The 13,055-nt window shown below is 34.8% G+C and overlaps 1 protein-coding gene across 1 annotated transcript in view; it reads left to right on the plus strand.

The window, feature by feature from the left end:
- Positions 1-12,584, plus strand: part of PIGN (phosphatidylinositol glycan anchor biosynthesis, class N) — a gene marked incomplete at its 5' end in the record, with an annotated part of 133,911 nt that extends 121,327 nt beyond the window's left edge. Inside the window, one exon of the mRNA XM_008567542.1 lies at positions 12,007-12,584. Coding sequence (XP_008565764.1) covers positions 12,007-12,130 — 124 coding nt within the window. The remainder of the gene's footprint in view (positions 1-12,006) is intronic.
- Between the last annotated feature and the right edge of the window lie 471 nt (positions 12,585-13,055).

Consider the following 13,055-nt stretch of genomic DNA (forward strand, 5'->3'; position numbering starts at 1 on the left):
AGTATAGTTTTAACAAATGGAAACTAGTAACATCAGTGAAATAAACAAAGTGACATTCTATGATCCAATTTGTAAAAGATTAAGTTGATACACCAACAAAAGCTTGTTCTTAGCAAACACTGTCTTACAGCAATTTCCTTGGTATTTTTACATAACAATCAAGCAACTTTCTTAACATATCAATCAGTAGGTTAACCAAGGACATCTGTACTTGAGCCAGCAATTTTGCTGTGTTACAATTCTTTATCTACAACGGAGACTTTAGCCTGGGGAAAGTTTCCTGTCTTTCATAAGCTTAACATTTCTATACGTAATTTTTAAAAGTTAGGCTATACCTGAAACTACAGGGCTTTGGAAGCTAGGCCCTGTGAAATACATTTGCTTTATTAATGTTAGTACACTCCACATACCATCAACTTATTACTCAGTGAGTGGATCAGTCATTTACTAGGGCATGGGCCTCACAATCTAATCACCTCCCAAAGGCCCCACCTTTCAGTTATCATAATAGGATTTCCCACCATCTTAACACTGTCACAGTGGGGATTGAGTCTCTGTGAGTTTGGGGAGTAGGGAGAATTCAATCCACAGCAGTAGATAAGATGGAGAGAGAAAAATGAAATCTGAGTTAGTGAAGATAGGCTTTCTAAATGGAATCACCCATGATTGATGCTGCAATATGGGGTTTTTGTTGTGCTGCTCTTGTTGGTAAGTTAGAATTCTAAAATCTTCTCTTTGTATCCTATGTAGCAGTAATGGTATATACCTCATCAGTGAGCCATGTAGTACTGGTCTAATAGGCAGGAGTGGTTTGTGCATCTTCATAAACATCTAATTTATTGCCAAGAAAAGGCTTGGATAGTGGGGGAAAAATATAATTTAAGTTTCAAAACTAAAGCACCATATAATAGAGTTCACATATCAAAACTTCATTCTTATACTTTCTTCTGCTTTCTGTTTGTGAGAATGTTGCTTTTAAGTTTTGACTTTCAAATTATTCCTATGTGGAAGTACATTTGAAAAGCTGAGATGTTTTTGGTCATGTTGCTGATGTTATTAAACTTACTGGCAGAGTTCCCTTAATGGGAACCACAGTTATTTGAATTATGCTCCTGCAATGCTTTGCCTTTGTCAGAAGTTTTACTTCTGAACTCCTTTGTGTTAGTAAAATAGTTAATAACTTCAGCCATTCCATGACTATTTTTCATAGGACTGGAATGTTGTCCTTTTGTTCTTACTATTTTATTGCTTTATGAATACTGAAATGATGAGACTCTATTCCAGAATTTGAGAGAGGAGTGGGAGCTGACTAGCCCCATAAACGTAGTCTGGCATATATCTGTGATGTTTATAGTGTTGTTGGGACTGCAGTGGATTTTCAGAATACTTTTGAGAGATTCATCACCTATTATTTTCTGGTTAATAAATAAGTAATCGTTTCTTTAACAATAAAGATTGCATTACTAGGGCCTTAGACAGTACATCTGTTTATGAGTATAGTACTCTGTGTTTAAAATGCATCTTCAGAGCAGATATTACCAAAATTAAGTGGAGACTCAGAAAGGAATACACTGCAGTCACTGTATTCAGCTGAAGCTATGGTATAAGTTCAGTGTTTCTCTTGTGAACCTGTGGCAGCCATGTGAAACAGCCATGTGAAAAATATCTTGCCCAGGCCATAAAACTGTGTTCAGCTGACACAGCTAATTTAGTATTTTCTATTTTTGATCTTTACTTACACTTTATCTTCATTTATAGCAGGTCATGAACTTTACAGAGTATTGCCTTTCATATGGCATACTGAAAGTGCATTTTTAAAACTAGAGAAAAAATTTATTTGAGGTAATTTTCATAACTATAAAAACATTTAAATTTATGTTCTAAATGTATATATAGTGAGGTGAATAGAGCCAGGATCATCAGTTTTATTGTGCTGCAGTTTAATTTGATAGCAGTGTTCACTTGGACTTTGTTTCCTACGTGCACTATTGTTATACCTTATTAAAATAAAAATGACAGCTGAAGTATTTATCACTTCTATTTAGATATAATGAAAACTCTGATTCTATTCAATAATTTTTGAATATCCTAAATGTAAAGTGCCATAAAATGTCTGTACTCTTACCATGAATACCAGTCTTTATTAAAATCAATGATTCTCAACCTTTTTCTGCCCCAGTATGTCTGACAGATATGACCTGCTTTTATTGGCCATGGCCCTGATCGAGGAGAAATACAGTCAACCTTTTATTACCCATTGTGCAGGTTGAAAAAGTCCTCCTGGCAATTCTGTGTGTCCTTCTACACACATATATCGTCCTTCTCTACTATCATACTTGTAAACCTTGAGAATTGTTTATTTAAATGATGTCAAAATGGTTAGGGGGGAAAATGGGGGCCGCTGAACTCATTTCAAGTTGAAATTTGATGTTCTTTTAACTTTGCTGTGTTGATATGACATCAAGACTTGATTGATGCAAAGTATCACAAGCTGTGGATGCCTTGTAACTCAATTGCATGAAAACGATGAGCTTCACAACTGTTTCCTGCCAATAATGTTAGGTTAAATGAGCCAAGAGTCAGTAATTTCAGGCCATTGTTAGGAGATAAGTGATCTGTGGAATACCTTTTATAGACTTTACATTAAATTTGAGGATGGGTCACCTGATTTTACAGAACATTTTTCTTACAAGATGAAGTCAGTTATAATACTTTCATTTAAAAGAGATAGAAATTTAACAGAACAAAAATCTGCTAGCATATAATCTTTTCTTTTTTTTTTAATAACTTTTTTGAGGTATAGTTTACATACCACAAAATCCATCCATTTCAAGGTTTTAAATGACTTAAATGATTGTTTTAAATCATTTTATTGATTTTTAGCAAATTTATGGAGGTGTGCAACCATCACCATAAACTTGTTTTTGAATGTTTCCATCACCCAAAAGATTCCCCTGTACCTGTTTACAATCTATGCCCTTGCTCATTCTGAGCCCTAAGCAACCACTAATCTGCTTTCTGTCTCTACAGATTTACCTGTTCTGGACATTTTATTTAAGTAGAATCACACAATGTATAATCTTTTGCATCTGACTTTTTTGGCATTCATCTCTATATATATGTTGTAGCATGTATCAGTACTTTGTTACTTTTCACTATTAAATAGTGTTCCGTTGTATGGATGTACCCCACTTGTTTATCCTTTCTATAGTGTCATATTTTATAGTCCTCCTGGCTTCCTTCATCTATCTGGATTCCAACCTCCTTGCCTGCTTTTCCCACAGAATCAAGGTGAGATTGAGCTTTCCTAGATTTGATCCTCAGGCTCTGTGTTGGATAGTTTTCACTTCCTGACTCCAAACTTCAGTCCCTAGGTTGGAGAGTAAGCATCCTTATAATATGAAGAACTTGTAACCATTATATCCAGTTTATTGGATTGAGGATTTTGATCTCAGGAACTGGTACAGATTTTGAAATGTCCTGGGAGGCCTCAGAAACAGAATAGAGTTGAAGATTTCTGTGGTAATTACAAAGTCAGCCTTAGAGTTCTGTGCAAAACCTAGCATAATTTGTAAATTTCACATAAATAGAAATGTATCACAGGCTTATTATAGAAAATACTGAAAGCACTAAGAAAAATAAGAAGTCACTCATAATTCAAATGACTCAGATAACCACATTGGATATATGCATGTTAATATATATTCTTTGAGCCTTAATTTATGTGTAAACATATGCAAGGTTTTGTTTTGTTTCTGTTGTTTGTCTGTTTGGGAATTTGAACCCTTGATGGTGTTATAACACCATGCTCTAACCAATTTTGAGCCTTAATTTATGTGTAAACATATGCAAGGTTTTGTTTTGTTTCTGTTGTTTGTCTGGGAATTTGAACCCTTGATGGTGTTATAACACCATGCTCTAACCATTTTTTTTTTAAATCATTTCCTTATGTCAGTAAGTACTTTTGAAGATATGAAGGTTAGTGTAACTAGAATGGTGTGAAGGAAAGCATGGTAGGGGGAGAGTTCAGAGAGTGGACAGTTGATATCACTTATGGCCTTGAAGGTCATTGTAAAGAATTAGGAATTTATTCCAAGTTAATGAAGCATTAGACTGTTGAGCAAGGCAGTGGATTTGCTTCACATTTTTGAAACAGCACTCTGGCCACAGTGTGGAGAACATATTGGAGGGGTCAAGAGAGGGAGCAGGAAGATTAAGAGGCTATTGCAGTATTCTAAGCTATAGATGATGGCAGCACTAGGGTAGCAATTCAAAATGGTGACAAGCAGCTGGACTTAGAAAATATTTTAAAGGATAGGTTGATAGAATTTGTTGATAAAGTGGATGTACTAGGAGAAGAAAAGATAAAAATCAAGGATGACTCCTGATTTTTGAACTTGAGTAACTAAGTGAATGGTAAATCCATTTCCAGAGATGGAGAAGGCTCTAGAAGGAGTGGGTTTGGTGATAGAAGGTGTGGGAGATTGAGTTGGGTTTTGGATATATCAAATTTAAAATGCGTTAAGTTAGGGAGCTATGGAATCTTGAGAGAGTTTTGGTTTGTTTTTAGGATGAGAGAAATTACACATTTGTATGGTAAAGGATATGCTCACCATAGAGAGGAAAAAATTGGTGATATAGGAGAGGAAGGAATAGTTACAAAAGTAAAGGCCTTTAGTAGAAAAGTTGGGGTGGGATCCAAAACAGTAGTGGGAAGGATTTGTTTTAGAGAGGAGCAGGTGCAGGAGGAAATATGGGCACAGGTATGGGTGGGTTAGAACACTTGGGGTGAGAAGGGAAGATAATACAAAACAAAAGAAGATTTTATGATATCTTTTAATTACAAATTAGTCTCTCTAATAATTCATTTAACAAACATTGATTGGAGGCCCACAAGGTCTCGCAGGGGACCTTAGAGATACGATGGGAAGAGAGCTAAAGATCATGATCCCCTTTTCCGTAGAGCTTCCAGTCTAGGGTAGAGATGAGCTATCTATGGCCTTTCCACCCTATCCAGCCCACCTCCTGTTTTGGTTCAGCCTATGAACTGAAAAACAAAAATTAATGAAACATTTTATTTTGAAATAATTATAGATTCATATGACGTTGTAAGAAATAGTACAGAGAGATCCTGTGTGCCCTTTACCCAGTTTCCCCCTAATGGTAACTTTATGTAAAACTATAGTATAACATATAATTCAATCAGTACTATATATGTATATGATATTGATGTTGATATTGTCAAGATACAGACCATTTCTATCAACACAAGTATACTTCATGTTGCCCTTTTATAGCTACACGCACTTCCCTCTCACCCCCACCCTTCCTTAACTCCTGGCAACCATTAGTCTGTTTTCCATATCCATAGTTTTGTTATTTCATAAATGCTCTATAAATGGAATCATATACTATGGCATTTGCTTTTTTCACTGAGTGTAATTCTCTGGCAATTCATTCAGGTTGTATGTTTCAATAGTTTGTTCCTTTTTATTGCCGAGTAAATCCATGGTATTGCACTGTAATTTGTTTAATCATTCTCCTTTTGAAGGACGTCAAAGTTATTTCCAGTTTTTGGCTATTATGAAAAAACTTCCATAAACATTTTTGTGAACATAATTTTTTTATTTCTCTGGCATAAATGCCCAGAAGTACACTTGCTGAGTAGTTACGTGTTGAATTTTATAAGAAACAGCCAAACTTTTCCAGAGTGGCTATACCAGAGAGCAATGATCCAGTTTCTCCACGTCTTTGCCAGTATTTCATGTGACTATTTTTTATTTTAGCCATTCAAGTAGGTGTGTAATGACATCTCATTTTAGTTTTAATTTGCATATTTCCCTAGTGGTTAATGATGTTGAGCATTTTTTCATCTGCTTATTTGCTGTATGTATATCCTTCCTCCTCAGAGAAATATCTGTTCATGTCTTTTGTTCATTTTCTAGTTGAGTTGTTTGTTTTTTACATTGAGTTTGAGAATTTATTCTGTATTCTAGATATTAGTCCTTTGTTGGATATGTGGTTTGCAAATATTTTCTTCCAGTCTGTAGCTTATCTTTTCATCCTCTTATCAAGGTCTTTCACAGAGCAAAAGTTTTTTATTTTGATAAAGCCTGATTTATCAGTTTTTCCATTTTTAGGTTGTGCTTTTGGTATATCAAGTCTAAAAACTCTGCCTAGCTACAGATCCCAAAGATTTTCTGTTTTGTTTTTTTTCCTTAAATCTTTATATTTGTACATTTTATATTGAAGTTCATGATCTGTTTTAGTTGATTTTTATATAAAGTGTGAGACTCACAGTGATAGGTGTATAGTGATATCAGGTATACAGTTTACACTCCTTTTTGTGTGGGGGGGTGCATATTTGTATGGGTTGATTTACCTCTCAGCAGTGCTTTAGCTGAGTCCCACAAACTTTGATATGTTGGATTTTTGTTTTCATTCCAATTTTCTTAATCTCTCGTGAAACTTCATCTTTTTATATTTTTAAGTGTGTTGTTTAGTTTCCAAGTGTTTGGAGATTGTCCTGTTTTCTTTTATTTATTTCCAGTTTGATTCCATTGTGGCCAGAGAAGATACTCTGTGTGATTTCAGTTCTTTTAAGCATGTTGAGGTTTGTTTTATGGCCCCAGATATGAGCACTATCTTGGTATACATGAGCACTTGAAAACAACATGTATTCTGCTGATGTTGTGTCAAGTGTTCTGTAATTGTTGATTATATCCTGTTGATTGATGGTGTTGTTGATTTCCATATCCTTGCTGATTTTCAGTTCTATAAATTGTTGAAAGTAGGGTATCTTATGCCATGAAGTTTATTTTATCTGATATTAATATGCCACTCACTCCTTTCTTTTAATTCACATGATATATCTTCTCCATACTTATACTTTCAGTTTGCCTATATCATTATAATTGAAGTGAATGTCTTGTAGACAATATATGGGTTGGTCATGTTTTTTAATCAACTCCACCAATCTCTGTTTTTTAGTTGGTATATTTAGACTATTTACATTTAATGTAATTATTGATATGTTATGGCTTAAGTCTGCCATTTTATTGTTTGTTTTCTATTCTCTCTGTTTTGGGTTTCCTCCCTATCTGTATCTTACATGAACTTTTTACGGAATTCTATTTTTACTTATCCATAGTGTTTTTTAGTGTATCTCTTTGTATGACTTTTTAAGTAATTGTTCTAGGAATTATATGTACATAGCTAATCACAGTCTACTGGTGGTATCATTTTACCAGTTTTGAGTGATGAATAAAAAACTTCCCTTCTTTTATATCCCATTACCCCCCCCATTTTCAGTATAATTGTCTTAAATATTTATTCATATACATTTGAAACCACATCAGTGTTTTATACTTTTTGCTTTCGCTATCAAATATAATTTAGAAAATGCACTATATTTACCTATATTTTTGCCTACCAAGTTTTTCTACCTTCATGATTTTACCAGATTTCTTCTTTTATTTTTTTCTTTCTGTTTAGAGAACTTTAGACATTCCTTTAGGGAAGGCCTGTGGGTAAAAAATTCTCTTAGTTTTCCTCTATCTGAGAATGTTGATTTCCCCTTTATTTCTGAAGGATATTTTCACTGGACTAGGTTGGCAGTTCTTTTTCTTTCTGTACTTAAGAGTATGCCACTTCTTTCTGTTTCCGTGTTTTCTGATGAGAAATCTGCTATCATTCTAATTGTTTTCCCCATATAGGTAAGGTGTCATTTCTCTCTCACTACTTTCAAATTATTATTATTATTTTTTTTTTAGATTTCAGTAGGTTGATGTGTCTTTGTGTGGAATGCTTTAAATTTATACTGTATGAAGTTTGAGCAGCTTCTAAAATCTACAGATTAATGTCTTTTGCCAAATTTGGGAAGTTTTTAGCCACAATTCCCTTTATTCCCTTGAGTACTCTTTTTCCCTCTTTTTCTTTTCTTTCTGGAACTCTAGTGACACAAATGTTATATCTTTTGTCATGGTCCACAGTTTCCTGAGGCTTTGTTCTTTTTTTTTTTTTTTTTTTTTTTTAAGTTTATTTTCTCTGTTGTTCAGGCTGGGTAGTTTCAGTTGCTTTATCTTTTAAGTTCATGGATTCTTTTCTGTCACCTCTTAGTTCTGCTATTGAACCCATCCATTGGGTTTTTTATTTTGGTTATCGTGTTTTTCAGTTCTAAGATTTTTTTATTTGGTTCTTCTTTATGTCTTTTATTGAATTGCTGAAAATTTCTATTTCTTTGCTCAGATTTTCTTTTTAAAATTTGTTTCAAGTGTGTTCATAATTGCTTGTTGAAGTATTGATGATGGCCACTTTGAAATTTTTGCCACATAATTCTAACCGCTGTGTTATCTAGGAGTTAGTATCTATTGATTATATTTTTTATCATTCTGTTTGAGATCTTCCTAGTTCTTGGTTTGGATGATTTTTGATTGAAATCTTGACATATTGGGTATGTTATGAGACTCTTAATCTTATTTAAACCTTATGTTTTAACTAGCTTCCTCTGGCACTACTATGGCATGGGAAAAGGAAACACTACCTCATTTCTGCCTGATGGGAGTAGAAATTCAAGTTCCCCTTATGGCCTCCGTTGATACTTGAAGGAGGGCTCTTCATTATTACCTGGCAGGGGAGGGTGTTATAGCTCCATACTAAGCCTCCACTGATAGATACCTCTCTGGCTGGGAAGGATGGGAGGTCCTTTTTTATCTCATTCCCCCACATGACCTACACTAATACCATGGTGGGGACGGGAATGGCCTTGGTACCTCTGGGTGGTGGTGAAATTCCTGACTTCCCTAGGCCTCTCCTGACACAACCCCAGTGAGGAAGGGGATGGAGGGGACCTCATTACCACTGAATGGGGGTGGTAATCCAAGCTTTCAGGTGAGTGTCCACTGACATCTGCCAAGCATGGATAAGAATAGCTTCCCTACTCAGCCTTCTCTGACACCACAGAGGTGGAGAGGAGGGGATGGATGGGGGAGTTGGAGTGCCCCATTATAGTCAGGTGAGGATGGGAGTCTAGGCTCCCCACTCAGCCTTCATTGGAACAGGTGGGCTGGGGCCACTGTTATTTCCTGTGGTGTTTGGCTGAAGCAGAGCAGTTAACATCAAAAAGTCTTCTATCTTCTGGGGCTGTCCCCTTCGTTGTCTGTCCCCTGAACAGAGAGAGCAGGCTTTTGTTGTGGTAGTGTTTTTGTTTTGGGGTTTTTTTTTTGATATGCACCCAGTGACATTTTCAGGTTGCCAGCTTCTTCCTGCAAGTCTGGTATATATGAGACAAAAAGAAAATCCAGGGAATTCACTGTGGCATTCCTTGCGTCCCAAGATTCCTAACAAGTCTGCCTTCTTCTTTCCATCATTTGGAGTCTTCTTGTATTTGTTTATATATAATGTCCAAAATTTTTAGTTGTACTTAGCAGGAGGAATAGGGGAACATACACCTGTACTATCTCCTGGAAGAAGAATTTATTCTGATTTCTTTTTAAATTTCTAGTTTTCTAACAGCATATTTTCCCAGCGTCTCTATGCCATGATAAACTTGAGTTGCTTTGCTTTGGAAAACTTTTAAAGTAAGATCAGTCAACCAATTACTAACTTCTGTGTGATAAAATGTCAGCATGGCTCACATAATTTTAATAACATAATCTTGTCTATTTTGGCATTAGTTTTCCAGGAGTGTTTTATTAAAATAAATATCTAGATCATTTTATTCCCAGCAAGGATTGGTAGGATGATAAATAAATCTAGTCTTATAATCATTTAACATAATCTTGTCTATTTTGGCATTAGTTTTCCAGGAGTGTTTTATTAAAATAAATATCTATATCATTTTATTCCCAGCAAGGATGATAAATAAATCTAGTCTTATAATCATTTTTTTTATTTTTAAATAAATAATTATCAGTGATTTAATTAAATTGTAGATAAGATTCATATCATATTCATTCAGGGCAAAAGCAAAACAAAAAAATACACACACACACAGATTTAAACAGAAGAAATTCCAGGTCAAATATCCTATTACATTACTTTTACCATGAAAACAAATGAGTGTTTTTTAAATCTTACTTTAGTGTTGATATTTATAAATTAGGGCTTAGGTTTTTATTGTTTTCTTTTTAGGATTTTATTAGGGTTTTATTGTTTTCTTTTTACGTCAGGATTCTACCCTTGATTGGAGCCAGATTTATAACAGAACTGGTTCTAAGTTTTGATTTTAATTAGACAGCTCTTCCTTTTCTATTTCAAATTTACTGTATGAGGTGAACCTAGACAAAGATTCTAAATAAAAATTTTCCAACCAGTGCCTTTCCAAAGAGAATCTTATCAGACTATAAAACTTAACAATTGGTGGTTCTTACTCTAAAAAAAAAAAATCCACACAGAGTAGAAGGCTCTTCTTTCCTGGCCTTAGAGGCCTTGCCTGTGGACAAATTCCTGACAACATGCTATAGATGGCATAGAGCCAGCAACTCTACATTTTGGGGGCTGCTCACCTATTGGGTTAAAGTTATTGGAAAAGTGGGAGAGAGACCTTTTCTCCCTTTCCATTTTAGTCTCCATGTCCTTTTAGGTGATAGGCCTGCTTTACTTGTACCCAGCAGTTACCTTTCCTGATGTTCTCTGGGGCCTGCCCTGTGAGCCACTCCTTGATAGGGGTTCTTTAGCCAGCTCTGTGACTCTTCTGTTTGTTGGGGGTAGATGAGAGCAAGAGGGAGGAAATGTGACCTGCCTTCATCACACTAGCATGGGTATAGTCCTGCTAAACCATGACCCCCTCTCTTTGTTGAAGAATGTAAAACTGCAAAAAAAAGAATAGAAGAATGTAAAATACATAAAGGAATATAAAGATGTAAAAAATGCAAATCTATTTTAAAATTAGATAGTTAAATATAACTCTGTTAGGCATTGAAAATAGACAGCTTGCCAATATGCACTGTAACTAAGCTAAGCTTGGACAGTACTGTACTAGCATCACTGTGTGAAGCCTCTGCTTTACTGTATATTCATCAGATCTGTATCCTACATTTCTTTCCATACCTCTAAATTTGCGGGGGTGGGAGGCAGTTGGCCAGTAAGGGGATCCGAACCCTTGACCTTGGTGTTATAACACCATGCTCTAACCAACTAAGATAACCAGCCAGCTCCATACTTCTGAATTTTTTATCAAGCTATATTCTGTGTAGACAGTATGATTACTGTGTTGAAAAAGGAAAACTGAACATTTACTATTGCTGATAGATGAGAACTAGAACTGAGTAATTTTAATAGTATTCATTATTCTATCTTTTTATAAAAGTCTAGGAGACAATAGCTTTGATTGTGGGATTAATAAAGAGATTTGTCCTTTTTCTCTTTGTTTAGATTTCTTGACTAAACCTTTCACTCCACTGACTTTTAGTTTGGGTGACATTTTTCTTTCTTTGTGGCTGGTAGTTTTATCAAAGTACTTTTAACTTATTTCAAAGCATAAGATGGCATGCTCTAAAATGACAGAATACTTAATCTGGGAATATCTTGGAGAGTCTGTGGAGAGAATTCATAGGGCCCAAGAATTGGAGGGGGAAAATTGTCTTTATTTTTCTAAAAGCTTTTAAAATTTAATTTCTGCTGGTGACAAAGGCACAGGTACTCCTAATAGCAATCGCAAACATTTTCATAACATACTATAGTTGTTGCAGATATCTCACATTTTTATATTCATCATTATTTCAACATGATGGTAGTTTGTTATTAGGGATTAAAAATTAATATATGTTAATATGTATTATTAATTCTTAATTAATACATTATTAAGGAAGTACATATATTACTCATATAATGCTATATAGCAAGTTTGTGTTTTTTTAAACATTTTGGTATCCATTTTGAAATCATTGGTATTCTTTGTAATTCTGTGTATTTTATATTTCTATTTAAAACATTATTTAGAGGAATCTTACACTTTTCTTCATATGTGTTCTCTCTTCCTGTAACTTATTTCTTCTCCTTTTGCAGCATCAGCCACTATGTGATTGTGATGTCCATAACCATCTTTCTGGTGTTCCTCAATGGCCTGGCACAACTGCTCATAACAAAGAAACTCAAACTGTGGGGCAAACCCAAAAGCCATCTCATATGATGTTGCTGAAGCTGTCATTCAGCATCTGGATCCTGTTTCTCTTTCTCCTTTTACACTAAAATCCCAGCAAGGATTCAATAAGGAGATGGATATTTATGTATAGTATATCTACTCCTGTAAAGAAAATTATATCTAGAATTCTGAATTTACAGGTTATCTAGAATAAAGGAGTTTCCTTTTTCTTTTAGGTTTTGCAGGTATGAAATTGTGATTATATCTGTGGAAAAGCATAGTAAAGTATTCTCCATTTTCATTTTTTTCCGTTAGCTGGCAGCTCTTCTCAGTGATGTTTCAGAACATTTGAAACAATCTGGTCCCCTGTCATACCGTTTCCCGTATACCCAAAGGAGAACGTGCACCTGTGGGGGCAGCACTAATGGCATCCAAAATTATTGCTGTGGCTGAACTTGAAGGAAATCACCAGGTGGCACCATAAATATTTATTAGCTCTCAGCACTGGTTTTGTAGCAGTTCTGACTAGTCAACAATATCGCTAGAAAGATAGTATATGCTAATTTCAAATTTACTAAAGATTCAATAGAAAAAAGTTTGCAGGTGTTTCTCATTTTTTTTCAGGAGTTAGTAGTACTATCTTATGCTTCTTAATGCCATTTCTAGGGTTTTAATGTCAACCAGCTAGATGCAGGTTTAACCTTCAACTCACTTTTTTTTTTCCCCCACTTCTGGATGCTCATGGAATTTCTGGCAATAGAAGATTAGAAAATTATTAGTATTTGTGTCCTGACTGTAGGAAAAAAATTTTTTTAAGTATTTTTTAATTGTAGACTTAACATCTGTTACTCCTATAGCTTTTTCTGTGCATTGTTTCAACAGGATTCTTTAAATAAATGGTTGAACTTTCTGACAATATCATAAGAATTCATGCTAAAATTGCTATTCTTTCTGGTTATGAGAGTCTAGCACA

The sequence above is a fragment of the Galeopterus variegatus genome, unplaced genomic scaffold (genome assembly GCF_000696425.1).
Source record: "Galeopterus variegatus unplaced genomic scaffold, G_variegatus-3.0.2 Scaffold328, whole genome shotgun sequence".
Classification (NCBI taxonomy): Eukaryota; Metazoa; Chordata; class Mammalia; order Dermoptera; family Cynocephalidae; genus Galeopterus; species Galeopterus variegatus.